Source organism: Musca domestica, unplaced genomic scaffold, assembly GCF_030504385.1.
Source record: "Musca domestica strain aabys unplaced genomic scaffold, Musca_domestica.polishedcontigs.V.1.1 19, whole genome shotgun sequence".
In the NCBI taxonomy this organism is placed as follows: domain Eukaryota; kingdom Metazoa; phylum Arthropoda; class Insecta; order Diptera; family Muscidae; genus Musca; species Musca domestica.
The window spans coordinates 4,669,526-4,684,163 of NW_026712245.1; the positions used below are offsets into that span (position 1 = coordinate 4,669,526).

General features: G+C 33.9%; 2 protein-coding genes across 3 annotated transcripts; one reads left to right on the forward strand and one right to left on the reverse strand.

Annotated features, from left to right (window-relative positions):
• Positions 1 to 730: 730 nt before the first annotated feature.
• Positions 731 to 3,714, reverse strand: LOC101900356 (protein asteroid). Its single transcript, XM_005175920.4, has 2 exons — positions 2,581 to 3,714; positions 731 to 2,515 (listed from the first exon to the last, which is right to left on the reverse strand). The coding sequence occupies exons 1-2, from the start codon at positions 3,556 to 3,558 to the stop codon at positions 875 to 877; spliced, it is 2,619 nt and encodes an 872-aa protein (XP_005175977.2). The 5' UTR covers positions 3,559 to 3,714; the 3' UTR covers positions 731 to 874.
• Positions 3,715 to 6,780: 3,066 nt separating this feature from the next.
• Positions 6,781 to 9,365, forward strand: LOC101900527 (cysteine protease ATG4B). 2 transcript variants are annotated; one of them, XM_020038617.2, is made up of 5 exons: positions 6,781 to 7,557; positions 7,618 to 7,697; positions 7,774 to 8,123; positions 8,412 to 8,862; positions 8,966 to 9,365. In XM_020038617.2, the coding sequence occupies exons 1-5, from the start codon at positions 7,061 to 7,063 to the stop codon at positions 9,061 to 9,063; spliced, it is 1,476 nt and encodes a 491-aa protein (XP_019894176.2). In that variant the 5' UTR covers positions 6,781 to 7,060; the 3' UTR covers positions 9,064 to 9,365. The 2 variants fall into 2 exon arrangements, with proteins under 2 accessions (XP_019894176.2, XP_019894174.1); XM_020038615.2 differs by having other exon boundaries at positions 6,924 to 7,557; positions 8,412 to 8,547.
• The last annotated feature ends 5,273 nt before the right edge of the window (positions 9,366 to 14,638 follow it).

The window sequence follows — 14,638 nt, forward strand, 5'->3', positions numbered from 1 at the left end:
GACACAGCTGCTGGGACAATGAAGTGTCAAACCAATTTTGGAATTGAAAATGTTGAATGAAAAATTATTTAAATTTTGTAAAAATTGTCGAAAAACTCGTATTATAATAGCCTCCGTATGACGTAGTATAAGAAAACATATAAAAATCCACTTATATTTGAAAAAACATTTAAATTTTTTTGACATATCAATGCTCCCAAGCGTTGATGCATCTACCTGTATTCTTCTGCCATGCGTAGTACATAATCCAAAAATACTGGGGGAAAACTTGAATAGATTTATAACTCCAATGTTACCAAACCCATTTGTTAACGAAAAGCGAAAGCTTAACATAAAGCCCCCAAATCACTATCTGAGTTTCATGATGAAGATTTAAGCCAACATAGAACAACTAATATAGAAATTTGCAAGCATTTCGAGGTGCGAGTGGTGTCTAAACTTTCACTAGGCTGTTTCTGCTGCGGAAATATACACCTCACTCATCAGGAGTTCATGTCTGCTCTTGAGGAAGGTTAACCCCCGAAAAAAATTCAAAATCAACATCCTTTCCCAAACGCATTTATTTCACCCCATTTATGATCTTCTCAACAGCCGGTCACTTTGAAGGATCTTGGAATAACAATCGCCTTTCAAAATAGAATTTCGTTTGAATACTATTTCGACCGATCTTTTTATACCCAAATATCTTCAATTTTGCACCTCTCATTTAAGAATCTAAACACAAGACAACTTAGGGCCACATTAAAACTCTAAATAAGAGGTTTAGAGTTCAACAATTATTTGTTTAAAACATTATAGGTATTTATAAAAATATAAAACATGTTTTCTTTTTTTGTTATACATATCTAAAATTGTTATTTCTTCAATGCATTTTTTAGCTAACCTTTAACATAGTACAAAATTTATTATTCAAATCAATAAACTCATCTTCACCCTCTCCAGTACTGCTCAACATATCGGCATAGGGATCAACTGCTTCCACTTCCTGTGCAGCTTTCTTCCTTTCCAATTGACGTTTCTTTTTCATGATTTTCTTATTGACTGTTTTCAAAGTTTCCTGCCCCGATGTACGTTTCCATGTGGGTATAAACTGTTCACACCATTGCCATAGATATGTATAGAAATCAAACATCATTTGGGAATCTTTAAAAATAAAATTACGAACATAATATTCAATATCTAAACGATTGCGGAACAAGTCGTAAAGGTTATATAGGAAGGTGCCACAATATAGTTGGCACATTTGTGGTGCCTGATAGGGAAATTCTAGCAATGCATTCAGTGAGTGCAATTGGAAGACAACAGATTGCAATTCGGCAAAGGCATGTAGGACCGTACTCGAGAAAAGATCATATTTCTTTTTGAATAACTCTTGCATGTGGAAGTGTTTTAGAAGTTCATTTTGCACCAAATAACAATCGGATTTTTGTATGAATTGTATGCGTTCCGGTATGGGCAGTTCTTTCAAATCATCCCGTATAGTTCGTTTTATACCCTCGGCAGCTTCTTTGTCTCGCACCTGTCTTTCTTTCTTCAATATTTTACCAAAACGTTTATTGAATGTTTTAATATCTCGCTCGGGAGGAATTTTCGAATCAATGGTTCTTAACACCACCAGGCATACTAGCAAAGCATGCAGGTGAATTAAATCGCAGTGTTGTGACTTGTGCATCCAGTAGACAATTGCCAAGAAATATAAACGCAAATCTTCGGGTAATTTTTCAATTTCTTTAAACAGTAGTTCCCTTTGCAGCTCTGGCATTTTGTGTTCGAATACAGTTTGCAATAACAATGGATTGGGTTTATCCGGCTCAAATTCATATTTTGGTTTCTCCTTGATTTCCACCGTAATGTATTGGATATTGGTGACTCGTGTGGCTCGTGTCAGATATGTGTAATACAAATGTCGTATGCTACCATCTTCATTGACTCTTTCCACAAATTCTTCACCTTTGACATTGTTTAGCAGGGAGTATGTTAAGCTCAATATTGGCACAGCAATGTCATTGCAATCCTGATAGGGATAATGTTCAATTTGTGGATTATTTATATATTTACGTAGATGCATTAGATCCACGAAAAATCTTGGTAATTTGGCGGGATAGAGTTTATCTAGGAACCATTGAGGAAATTTGGAAATTATATCATTTGGATCATCGCCCTCTTCGTCGTCTTCATCATCCTCGCTTTCTGATGCCGCCTCAGAATCCTCTGATTTTTCTTCGGTGGCCTCAACAATTTCCGACGCTTCTCCTTCGTCATTATCTGGGGCTGCAGTAATTTCTTTGTCATCATCGTCTTCCTCGATTTCTTCTTCCTCTTCGGTAATCTCATCTTCATCGTCCTCTAATTCATAACAAGAATCCTGATCACTGTCATCATCTTCCACCCCGTCCATAAAGTCCTCAAAGACATTTTCATAATGTTGTTTAAAAAACTCATAGGAACGACATTGTTCATTGGAGTAACCACTTACAGCAGCTTCCACTTGGGCCATCAAAGATTCTCTTTGATTCTAAAAAGGAAATCGCCAAATAAAGGAATAACCAAATAATTTTTTTTCTAATTTCACAATCTTACCTTCTTTAGTCTTGACATAATTTTATTCATGGCTGATTCTCCAGTCTCATCTTTAAGCCATTTCAATATGAGCCTTATGCGTCGTTGCTGATGATTTGGCTTACGACCTCGTCCCACTTTAACCATGCCAGACAAATAGAAATTCCTAAATGCCGATCGTGATATATAGTCATTACCCAGCAAGGCGGCAAACAAAGGTAGCTTTTCCTTACTCAGGGACCCACGGGCAATTAAATTCTCCACGCGATACATACAACAATCCAAATATTTATAGGTTTTCCCTTTATATTGCTTTTTCTCTTTGTTATCGACAACAATGGTGTCCATTACACGATTATTTTTTGTACGCTTATCCAATTTCTTGGCTTCAGTTTTTCGCAATTTTCTTTCGGAATCCTCCGTACCATTGTCCTTTTCCTTCTCCTTGTAGGTTTTTGTATGGGCCTTAACGGTCAATGTAATCAAAGGTATATAACGTACATTGTGTATATAGAAATCGGAATCATAACTCAGCACGGGGCAATTGAGCTTTCTTCCCAGAGCAGCCAGCTCATCGTCAGCCTCAAAGACACAACGCATAACGGGGACATTACAATCCCTTACAGCATCCACAAAAACCTCCTTCATCATTAGAGGGAAAACCGTAATGGAAGCATTGGGATTAATGCGCTTTATTACACAAATTTTGCCGCGCATACGTTTTCCCACTGTACGCAATTTACGTTGTTCGTAACCACCATCCATCAACACATATGCCTTGATGTTGCATTCAGCCAGCACCACAAAAAAGTTAACCACAGCCCTGTAGAATTCATCATAGTCACCACCAAATGCGGAGTTAATTCCTGATGCATCTTTGTACAAATTACACGCCAAGTTATCACCATCTATGACCAAATTGGTATCGTGCAGTTCGTATGGAGTCAAATATTTCTCAGCATTGCGGGCTATGAAGCCAGTTAGACCACGAACTCCCATTTTCTTGTGAATTTAATTTTTTTTTAAAGAAGACTATTATGCTTTATCCATAATCCCACGTAGAGTTTAAGTTGTGAAGTCCCAGGAACTATACAAAACGTGCCAGCAGTTTCGAATGGAGGAAGTGGCAAATCGCCGAAAACATTACGAATGGGAAGAGACAATATTAAGATATGATTGTTATGAATATAAATGCAAAGTAAAATGGGTAAATGAAACAGAGTTGCCAGATGACTGTATATGTTACCATGCCACTTTATTGTTTATCTTATGCCATGTTCTCATGGGCATTTGCGGAAAGCTGTTTTCTCTGAAAAGCATGTTTGTGAACGAAAACATGGAAACAAAGGTATGGATATATGCAGAGAACAAAAAAGGGAAAGCAGAGCTACCAGCTGATTAATTGTTTCTGAGTTTGCGCGACTTCTGTCTATTTTGTGTATCATCAATCAAAATCAATGATTGAAAGATTAAAAATTTTGGAGAATATTTTTGCTAGGAGATCGAGGCATTTCATTAATTTTTCGCGCTATATAAATAAAAATATGAAATCAATGTAAGCATTATATGTCAATTATACAAAACAAAGCATACAATTCGGAAATTTAATGTTTGAAGATTATTTCAAATGTCGACCGCAACTGCGCCTCAAATTGTCCATCCTTGAACTAAACGGATTTTAGCATGTTCTTCCCAACATTGCGGCCAATGTCTCTCAATGTTGTCTTCCAATGCGCCAATTGAAGTGGACTCTTCTGTATAGGCATAAAAGAAAAAGTAATCTAAAGTCGTTAAAATTAAAAGATAACAGCTAAAAATCACGCATTATAAGTACAAAAACCTTTGCCATCGAAAAATAACTAAAATATAGCAGCACAACCCAGCTAATTTGACTGCACAGTAAAACTAGTATAAAATTCGATTATTATATAACAACGATAGTGCTGAAACCTTATTTACGGTATAAAAACAGGGACCCCGCATTGTGTGTAGTGGAATTTTCCATATTTTCTAAAATTGTAAAATGAAGTACATCTTACGTAGGTATGTATTTTGAAAGGCATTAGGACGGTTTCCTAGCCGTTCCTTGTACCTACAGCTGACAACTATAAATTGAGAGAAAGGATATGAAAGCATTACTATTAAGCATTTTAGAAATATTGGTTGTGCATTGTGAATTTAATAACTCAATTACCATGGCAGAAGAATACAGGTAGATGCATCAACGCTTGGGAGCATAGATATGTCAAAAAAATTTAAATGTTTTTTCAAATATAAGTATATTTTTATATGTTTTCTTATACTACGTCATTCGGAGGCTATTATAATTCGCGTTTTTCAACAATTTTTACAAATTTAAATAATTTTTCATTCAACATTTTCAATTCCAAAATTAGTTTGACAGTTCATTATCCCAGCAGCTGTGTCGACGCGTCTACCTATATTCTTCTACCATGTCAATTACCAAAATTTACATTTTTGAAATTAAAATTATATATTGAAAATCTATGGTATGTTTACACTAGTTTTAAGCACAAAAACAAATTTATATGTGATTGTTGCTTCGTTTGTTTTACAACCTATATTAGTTTACAATGGTTCTGATTGTTCCTTTTGCGGAGTGGTTCATTTAAAGCGGTTCTTTCCGAAATGACACAACTCTATTCAAAAGTCGATTGACATATCCCTGGTTTCTTTTGTTTTGCTTACGAACGTCCAAGACTAAAGTGTTTTCTTTATTTTAACAATTTAACGAATAAAAAATAACCAAATTCTTCTAAAAATATGTTTAAAACACTGCCAAAGAAGCAGGATTTGTGAATATATTCAATTTAAATCGAAAGCGAAAGGTGAACAAAGAAATAAAGACAGCTTTTGTATTGTGTGTAGTTTTTTTTTCATTGTCGTCGTTGTCGTTGTTGTTTTCGATGATGACATTTCAAACATTTTTCAAAGGGTGCTAAGAGAATGTAAACATAGTGGCACACAATTAGAGAGAAATGTACAGAGAGAACAAGGTGCATGTGAAAAAGAGTAATAAATACAGGAAGGATTTGAAAATTAGAGTTGCCGTTGAAAGAAACGTTTTAAAATGTTTAAAAAATAAATCGTGTTGTATGCTATGATACAATACTTCGATTATAACTTTTTATTTAAAGTGTTAAAGTTAAAAGTTAAAAGGATAGCAAATAACATTAATATTATATTTGCATTGCTTTGAAATTGAATTGAGTATATATGCAAAATATGCATATATTTTTTAATCCATTTGGAATTGCGTATTAAACATTGTTGTTGTTTTTTTAATCTATAGACTAATATTAGATAAGTAAGAAAAAATATATTAATAATTTGATTTGGTGTGAGAAGATATGATGACGTCACGAATATGAGTTAAGGATAATTTGTAAATTATGGTAATTTACACCATTATCGAAATGTTAAGACTCTTAAATGGAATTAATAAAATAGTTGGGTTAGATTTTTTATGTCCTTCGCCTTTGGAATAAACCAAATATTTCGATGATTGGGTTATGCTACTTGGGTAAGAAACAGCTGTAGATTCACAACAGAATAGTCGCAATTATTAAATAAAAGAGTTGGAGGTACTATCAAGACTTACCATCAACAGATGCTTCTTAGTTGCTGATCATAGATTCCGAAAGTAGCACAGCACTTCTGAGCATATTAGTAGGGTGTTCTACCAGATCAGGTGGTTCAGTGGAACGTTTAATACATCAAATATTTTGCAAGGCTGTTTCAAGATGTCTAACGGCGAGTTCCCCATCGTCATGGCTTCGACTTCTCTTTTAGATATTTTGTCTAGATTTTGCTCTCGATTCAATCCACACTAGCAAGAAATAGAAAAAAAGCATTGGTCTCTAGGACATTGTTCCTGAAGTATCATATATTTCCTAACGACAATATTAAACGGAAAAGGTTCCACACTTTGTAATAATAGATATATTTAAAAGTATATTTCGTCTTCTGTGTTTTTTTATCTGCCACTACAAGGCGTGGCACAATTTGTTGTCTTATAAATAACGTCTTCATTTCATTACAGATTTACCCAGTTGGTGTACCATTGATGTAAAAATAATCTCGTTGTTTGGAGCGTCTGGCGAATACGGAAACACTGGTTGTGGTAAGTTACATCCTCATGTACCTTACAATATTCCAAAAATTATTCTATAAATTTATTTCAATTTAATTTCAGTGAGAACTTTCAAACACATTGGCTTTTAATAGCATTGCATCCCTTTGGTCCGCTGGCTGTTCATTTCTGTTGGACAATACCAGCTGTTGGGCTATTGGACTGCTGGAAACTCTTGCTGTTGCCGCTGCAGTCCTTGTAATAATTCATATAGTGGCTTCATTACCGTGGTTGGGACAACATCCTGTTGAGCTCTATCGCCAAAGTCCCCGTATCTATTATCTGCGTTTGAAGTGCATTGCAAACATCGATCGATTCATTGATTTGTACACCAATGTATCACGTAAAATGGATAGTGTTTTTGAAGCATACTTAGGTCCGGACGGCGTCTTGGCAGGGGCGGTGGTGGGTGCAGTCGCGGGAGCAACAGGGGAACCTGATGATATACCAAATGTTAATACCACAGTTTGGATATTGGGTAAAAGTTACAATGCCATACAAGAATTGGAATTGATACGTCGAGATGTCCAATCGCGTTTGTGGTGTACATATCGTCGGGGATTTGTCCCTCTGGGGGAGCCGCAATTGACCACCGATAAAGGTTGGGGCTGTACATTGCGTTGTGGCCAAATGGTCTTGGCTCAGGCATTGATTGACTTACATTTGGGACGTGATTGGTTTTGGACACCGGAAACCCGAGATCAAACCTATTTGAAAATAGTCAATCGTTTTGAGGACTCGAGGAAAAGTTTTTTCTCCATACATCAAATTGCCTTAATGGGAGATTCAGAGGATAAAAAAGTGGGTCAGTGGTTTGGTCCAAATACTGTGGCACAGGTTTTGAAGTGAGTAGAAAATCGTTGCCTTGAGATTGCCTTTTAATAAAAAGTGTTAATATCTTACAGGAAACTAGTACGTTATGATGATTGGTGTAGCCTAATGATTCATGTGGCAATGGACATGTCAATTGTCTCGGATGACATCAGTATGTTTGTGGTTTATTTATTCTAACTGTATCGAAGTATGCAAATCTAATGATTTCCATTTTTTATTTTTTACAGTGTCCCTTTGTCTAGAGAATCCCCAAAATGACGAATCCTGGAAACCATTACTTCTTATTATCCCCTTGCGCCTGGGTCTAAGCGATATAAATCCCATTTATATACCAGCACTAAAGAAATGTTTTGAATTGGTTGGTTTCTGTGGCATGATTGGTGGCCGTCCAAATCAGGCATTGTATTTTATGGGTTATGTGGACGATGAGGTGTTGTTTTTGGATCCACACACAACACAAAGATGCGGTTCGGTGGGACAAAAAACCTCACAAGATGAAATTGAGTTTGATGCAACATTTCATCAGAAATATGCTGGACGAATACCGTTTACACATATGGATCCGTCGTTGGCAGTGGTAAGTTTTGGAGAAAGTGAAGTTAATGGAGCCATTTAATGATTTGGATTCCAAAGATATACTAATTAGAATGGATTGGTAAATTTAGTCTATCTTGGCATAAAATTTGTAAATTTGAAATTAACTCGAATCGCCCTGGTGTTGTCATGGGGCAATAAAATAAAATTGCAAACATTGAAGATTTCCTTTTACAACTTCACCTATTATAAAATTATTAAAATACTCAGGGCGATACGAGTTATACACTCCTTCCCTAATCATAGTAATTTTTTTCTTTCCTTTTTTCAGTGTTTCCTTTGTAAAACGCGTATTTCGTTCGACATACTGCTGGAGGATTTGAAAACAAAAGTTCTAACAGCAAGTACTCAGCCATTATTTGAAATTGTTAAAACGAGATCCCCCGAATGGGTATCAAGTATGCCAGGTACTACCACCACAACTACTACTACTATGCCTTACAATCTTACATCTTCAACTACCACAAATCTTAATACAAGTAAAACATATCAATATCCCAGTATAAATACTACAACAAATAACAACTTTAACGGAGATCAAATAATGCAAATTAGCGATCCTTGTTATAACTCTTTTGAAGATTTCTCAAATTCTTGTGAAATGAATTCGAGTTCGTTGCAAACATTTCAGACAATTGGTTACAACACCAACAGCAACTCTGATGACTTGACAAGTTATAGTTCGACCACAACGCGAACTATAAGTTGTGGGGATACAGAAGGTTTTTGTTGAACATTTTTTTTAATTTTGTTTTTTAAATTCATTTGATATTCGATTTTAATACTATCATCAATAATAAAAATGTTTCTTAATTCATTTTACAGATTTCGAAAAACTGAATCACACTTCAGAGGAGTTAAGGCCACGTAACTGCTGTGATGAATACACTGGTTCCGATGATGATTTTGAATTTATTTCATAGTTTTAAAATACAACATGTGTCTTTTTTTACAAAAATTGCTAACTACAATATTTGTATTTATGGTTTTTACAAAAAGAAACGAAATGAGAATTGTTTTTTTAGAGTGGTAGCAAGTCCAGGAAATAAGAACTGCAAACAGATGTCTTAATTTTTGTTTTTAATTTCTCAAATGGATTTGCATGGAGTACCCTCCTGCAGCAATTTAGTAATATTTAGTGGTAAACAAAATTCATTTATATTTAGTCTCAATTTATTTTTTCCCCTTTTTTGTATAAACAAATAAATAATATTAAACTTAAGAATCTAGTGTGTTGTGTTAAAAAAAAAAAAAGAAATCCACATCTAGAACGTGATATCTGCAGGCAAAACGTTTTTGTTGTTTTTCTTACATTATCAATTGCTTCATTAAACTTTGTCCATTGTACATGTGTTTGTTTAACATATTAGCATGAACAGTTTTTTTATTACTGCCCTGATTTTAACAGTTTTTTAATGAATTGTTATGCCATAGTACCAAACCATTTGAAACCACCATAAAATGAACAATGCTTTTATCTTTGAAAATATCGAAAGTAAACACACCCTTTTGCCGGCCTTTCAATAAAAAATAAATATTCCTACAAATTGCTTTATAAGTTGACAGTGAGCATTCAGCCAATATGTATTGACCACTGAATAGATTACGGTTTTTTTTTTTGTAACTTCTAGTACTAATTAATATTAATTTCATATAATTTGTTCATATTTTCTATTGTTTAATAAAAAAAAAAATCAAGAAAATGGAGTTAGTCATATATGAGTTATAGGGTTATAACAGATGGAGTTTCATAAAACTTTAGTATTTAAATTAGATTGTTATATTTTTTTCTTTTCTACAACTGCAAGTTTTTACTACCATAACCGATTTTCCCTTTATCGGCCAGGGGTTTTAAGTATTTTTTAAATTATTTGGAGGTTTATCGGAACTAAAATTGTGAATTTAATAGGAATACTTTAAAGGTATATAAGATATTTTTTTTTAATATTTTTTCAGTTGTATTATATTTTCAGTCGTGGATTTTATAGAATAATTTGTCAAGGTCTGCCAGGAGATCCATAATTCTGGATTTTTAAGAATATTTCTCCAAGGTTGACCGCGATTTACAATTCATTACAATTCTAATCAAAAGTTAAAGATTATTTTTTCAAGTTGTATTACGAATTTGAAAATTATATCCTGAGAAGGCCTATCAGATATTTTGAGAGTATTTTTTGAAATTCTATTAGGTCTTGAAGATTCATAATTCTGGATTTTTTAAAAAAAATTTCCAAGGTTGATCACAATTTAAAAAAATTAATTAAAGGGCCTTAATCGTAAATTTTAAAGATTATTTTTTCAAGTTTTATCATGATTTTGAAAATTATATCTTGAGAAGGCCTATCAGATTTGAAAATCTATTTGATCTTAAAATTTAATTTTTTAAGTATAGTTTATTAATGTTTAGCAGGTTTGAAATCGGGCATTTCTTCATAGCTGATATTGATATGTGGATTTTTAAGAGTTGCTTTTCAATGTCTATCATGATTTTGGAAATGTTCGGATGATGTTTTCGGCAATATTGCAGATAACAATATGAGCAATATTTTAGTCGAAAATTTGTAACACTCAGGTAAGACAAAAAGTGGCCTTTTTGGTCCTTTTTTGAAAATATGGATAAAAACTCCCCTTTAGCGGGATCATAATTTTACCGAATGAAAGCAAAAAATGTCGGAAATAGCATCAACTATTAGAATAAGTTTAGATTTGTTTGAATTGGTCAAGTTTGGCACGACTTATTGCCTTCCAACCGCCAATAAGACCGTCACATCCTGCCCGAATGTTGCTCTGCCGTATTTTGACCCATTCCCGGCGAAGCGCTTGTTTGAGGTGTTCGACACTTTGGTATTTTTTAGTGCCAACCTTGCATTCCAATATACTCCTGACATAATAGTCCAACGGATTGGTATCCGGAGATTTTGGTGGCCATTGTGCGCAGGAAATGAAGCGAGGAACCTCATTTTGTAAGCATTCTTGGGTGGTCTGCGGCCAAAATGGTTGCGTGTCCAAGGCTTTAATATACCCCCCAGAATATTTGGCGATTATATTCGGCATTTATTCTGATAATACGAGCGGATAGCTGTTATGGCGGCCCACACCATCACCATGGCCGGCGTTTGAGTTCTGGTGGCCAACCGAAGGTGCACATTTTCAGCTGACCTCTTTGGCAAGTAAACACGATCATTTTGTTTGTTTTCAAACTGCTGGACAACGAATGTTTACTCATCGCAGAAAACCAAATTCCGCAGTTCACCAATTTCGGCCAAACGAAGCAAATCTTTAGCTCTTGAGTCTATTTTCCTTCTGTTGTGGTGTAAGTTCTTGCACTTTTTTGAAATTTCAATTACTTTACCCCGAGCTCATTTTTTAATATTTGCCGAATGGAATATTGTGATATGTTCAGCTCACGAGCCATTTTTCGGCCACTGCGACGCGAGTTTCGATCAAGTAGCTTCTTTACTTTTCGAACCATTTCTGCTGGTGTTGCTGTTTTCTTCCGTCCACTTCCTTGACGTCGGGCTACGCTACCAGCATCACGGTAACGAGCGACGGTACGAGACACAAAAGATTTATTCACAATTAAATGCTGGAGTGCTCTAACGACAGCCACTTGTGGTTTTCCAGCCAAATAAAAAGGTATCTGTTGGAGTCTTTGGTTAAGATATTGAAGTGGTTTTGTAAATGTGCCCTATATTTGTAAAAAAACTTCTTAATAATACTAAAACTGGTGTTGGCTGAAGGATATTTAAATGGTTTTGGAAAAAATGAGTTGTCACTGGAATAATTTTAACAAGTGTCGGACGAGTGGCTTAGAAAAGACAGCAGTCTGAAATTTGTTGCAGTTTTTTCATCTCTGATTTCTCTCAGACAGTGATCTGATGTAAATATGGAATACATCCTCCACAAAAGATAAAAATGTTGATTAACAATTATTCAAATAAAATTGGAAATAAATGTTCGATTTTCTTTAAATTTTGCAAATCCCAATATTTTTATTTATCCCTATCCTGAAGACTTTGGCGATTTATTCAGAACTATTTCAAAACCCTACATTTTTAATCCAATACATTTCAGTTTTTCAACTTCTTTTTCGAAGGCTCAATTTGCATGCTTTGTTGTACCACCTAGGATTTTAAACTAACGAACTACTGGTTGGGCTGTAAATAAAACAAAAATGGGACAGTGGTTTAGAATTTGCATTAAAAATAATGGATTTTAAATAAAAACTAAGTGTATAATAATGTTGAAATATTAGCCACTGTCATATGGGCCATGGCATAGACCACTTTTTTTTTGGTTTGTCTCAGCAACATGGAAATAATGTTTAATTGCAAATAAAATAAAACTTTGCATTAACTATGACCACTTCGACTAGGACTGGTCGTTTGCTTGGTGGCCAGACAAAGTGTGACCACACCTAAATGTTATGACCACCTTGACTTTACTTTCATTTTGGTTTATGCTGGTTATGGTGGTGGAGTTGCTGGTGGCCTAAACAAGAAACCAATTGTGTTTTGTATTTGCTGCCGCTTTCGTAGTCATTCAATAACAACTATTTATTTTTTAATATTAATTATTAAAATATATAGTAAAAGGTTTTGGGTGGTACATAAATCATATGCAATTAAAATAGAAAATGTTAATAATGGTGATAAAATATTAGAAGTTTTGAGACATTGTAGAAACAAACAGTTGACAAAAATCTTTCATTTTAATATAGACAAAAAAATAAAAATTTTAATTGAATAACGTTTTGAAGTTGTTTACTGTTCTTAATCTTCATTGCTTCGATGTTATTATAAAAGCTTACAAAAATATATCAGTTCAACTCAACAAAGTTCACCAGCACAACAATAGCTTGGGTCAATCACCACCCACTTGCTTGTTCTCCTTGACATTGCACCACTCATTTTATTTTTCAAATATTAAGGGATTTCCAATTACCCGGATCACGAAAAAAAAAACAAAATCATATATCATTATTTCCAAATTTCAAAAGATTTCTTTAACATCCGCTACTTATTTCAGAATTTCTTTATTAAATTGTAATTAATCAATTTCGAAATTTGTTAATAGCTCAATCTCCTGCTTAACAGGAAGTTTTTTGGAGTATTTATCTGGGGAGAAAAATGCTACAATTTAACAAAACTAATAATTGAATATTAGAGTAACAAAGCTACCACTTCGTAACACAGCATAGCAAAGTGACATATCAAAAAATTGGGTTTAATTTCAATATCATTAGCAGGATTGTTATTGTTGTTGGAACAAATCTGAAAATATCATTATTCTGCAAAAACGGAATATACAATAAAAGATAAAAAACTGGTTCGATTGGTTCGGAGTGAAGTATTGGTGAAGTTGTTTAGAGTGTTTGACAAACATTGTTTGTCAGATAGGTGATCATCAAACATTTGATAGACAATATTAGAAACATATCATTTTATATATCCCGATAGTCCTAGAAGAGATTTCGTTAATTTTTTTTTTAAATTTTTCCGATTTTTTAAATACTTTTTGAAATTAAATCAAACTTGTGGTTGAAAAAAATTGTTTTTAGATCATTTAAAACATTTTATTAAAATATTTTTTAATTCTTTTTCAAGTGAAGTTCTTTATTTCTATGAAACAGAGGTTTAATTAAATTGGACTCTATGAAATTGTTAACTATATTAAAAATGTTGTTTAAAGCTCTGTCTGATTAATGTTTATGTTTTCTCAGATTTGAAAGTATTTTTTAAAATACTATCAGTTCGTGGATTAAAAAAATATTTTTTTGAAATCATATAAAGCTGAAGATTTTAGGAAAAATATTTTTAAAAATTCATCAGATCATAGATTTTATTAAAAATATTTTTTTAAGTCTTGTCAGATGAAATTTTGTCATAAAATTGTTTATATAAATATAATATTATCTCCCTCAGCCTACATCTGGTGGCTGAACATAGTCTGTGTGGGTCCACGTTTTACTATAGCACCCATATAATGGTACTTTCGGATATTCAGTATTTTGAGGATTTTAGGCACAATGTAGTTCGAAATTGGTTCTAGTTTCAGTGGCAAGACACTGTATACATAAAGGGTGAGATAAAAAAAACTGCAATGAAGTCAAACTCATTAATTTTTACATTTTTTTTTTAATTTTTATTGAATGAAAGCAAAAAATGTCGGGAATAGCATAAATTTTTTGAATAAGTTCAGATTTGTTCGAATTGGTCACCTTTGGCACGAATTATGGCCTTCATATCCGAATGTTGCTCTGCTGTATTTTGGCCCATTCCCGGCGAAGCGCTTGCTTGAGGTGATCGATACTTTGGTATTTTTTAATGCCAACCTTGCTTTCCAAAATAATCCAGACACAATAGTCCAACGGATTGGTATCCGGAGATTTTGGGGGCCATTGTACGCTGGAAATGAAGCGAGGAACCTCATTTTGTAACCATTCTTGGGTGGCGCGTGCTGAGTGCGATGGTCCTGTTGGAATGTCCAAGGTCTGAA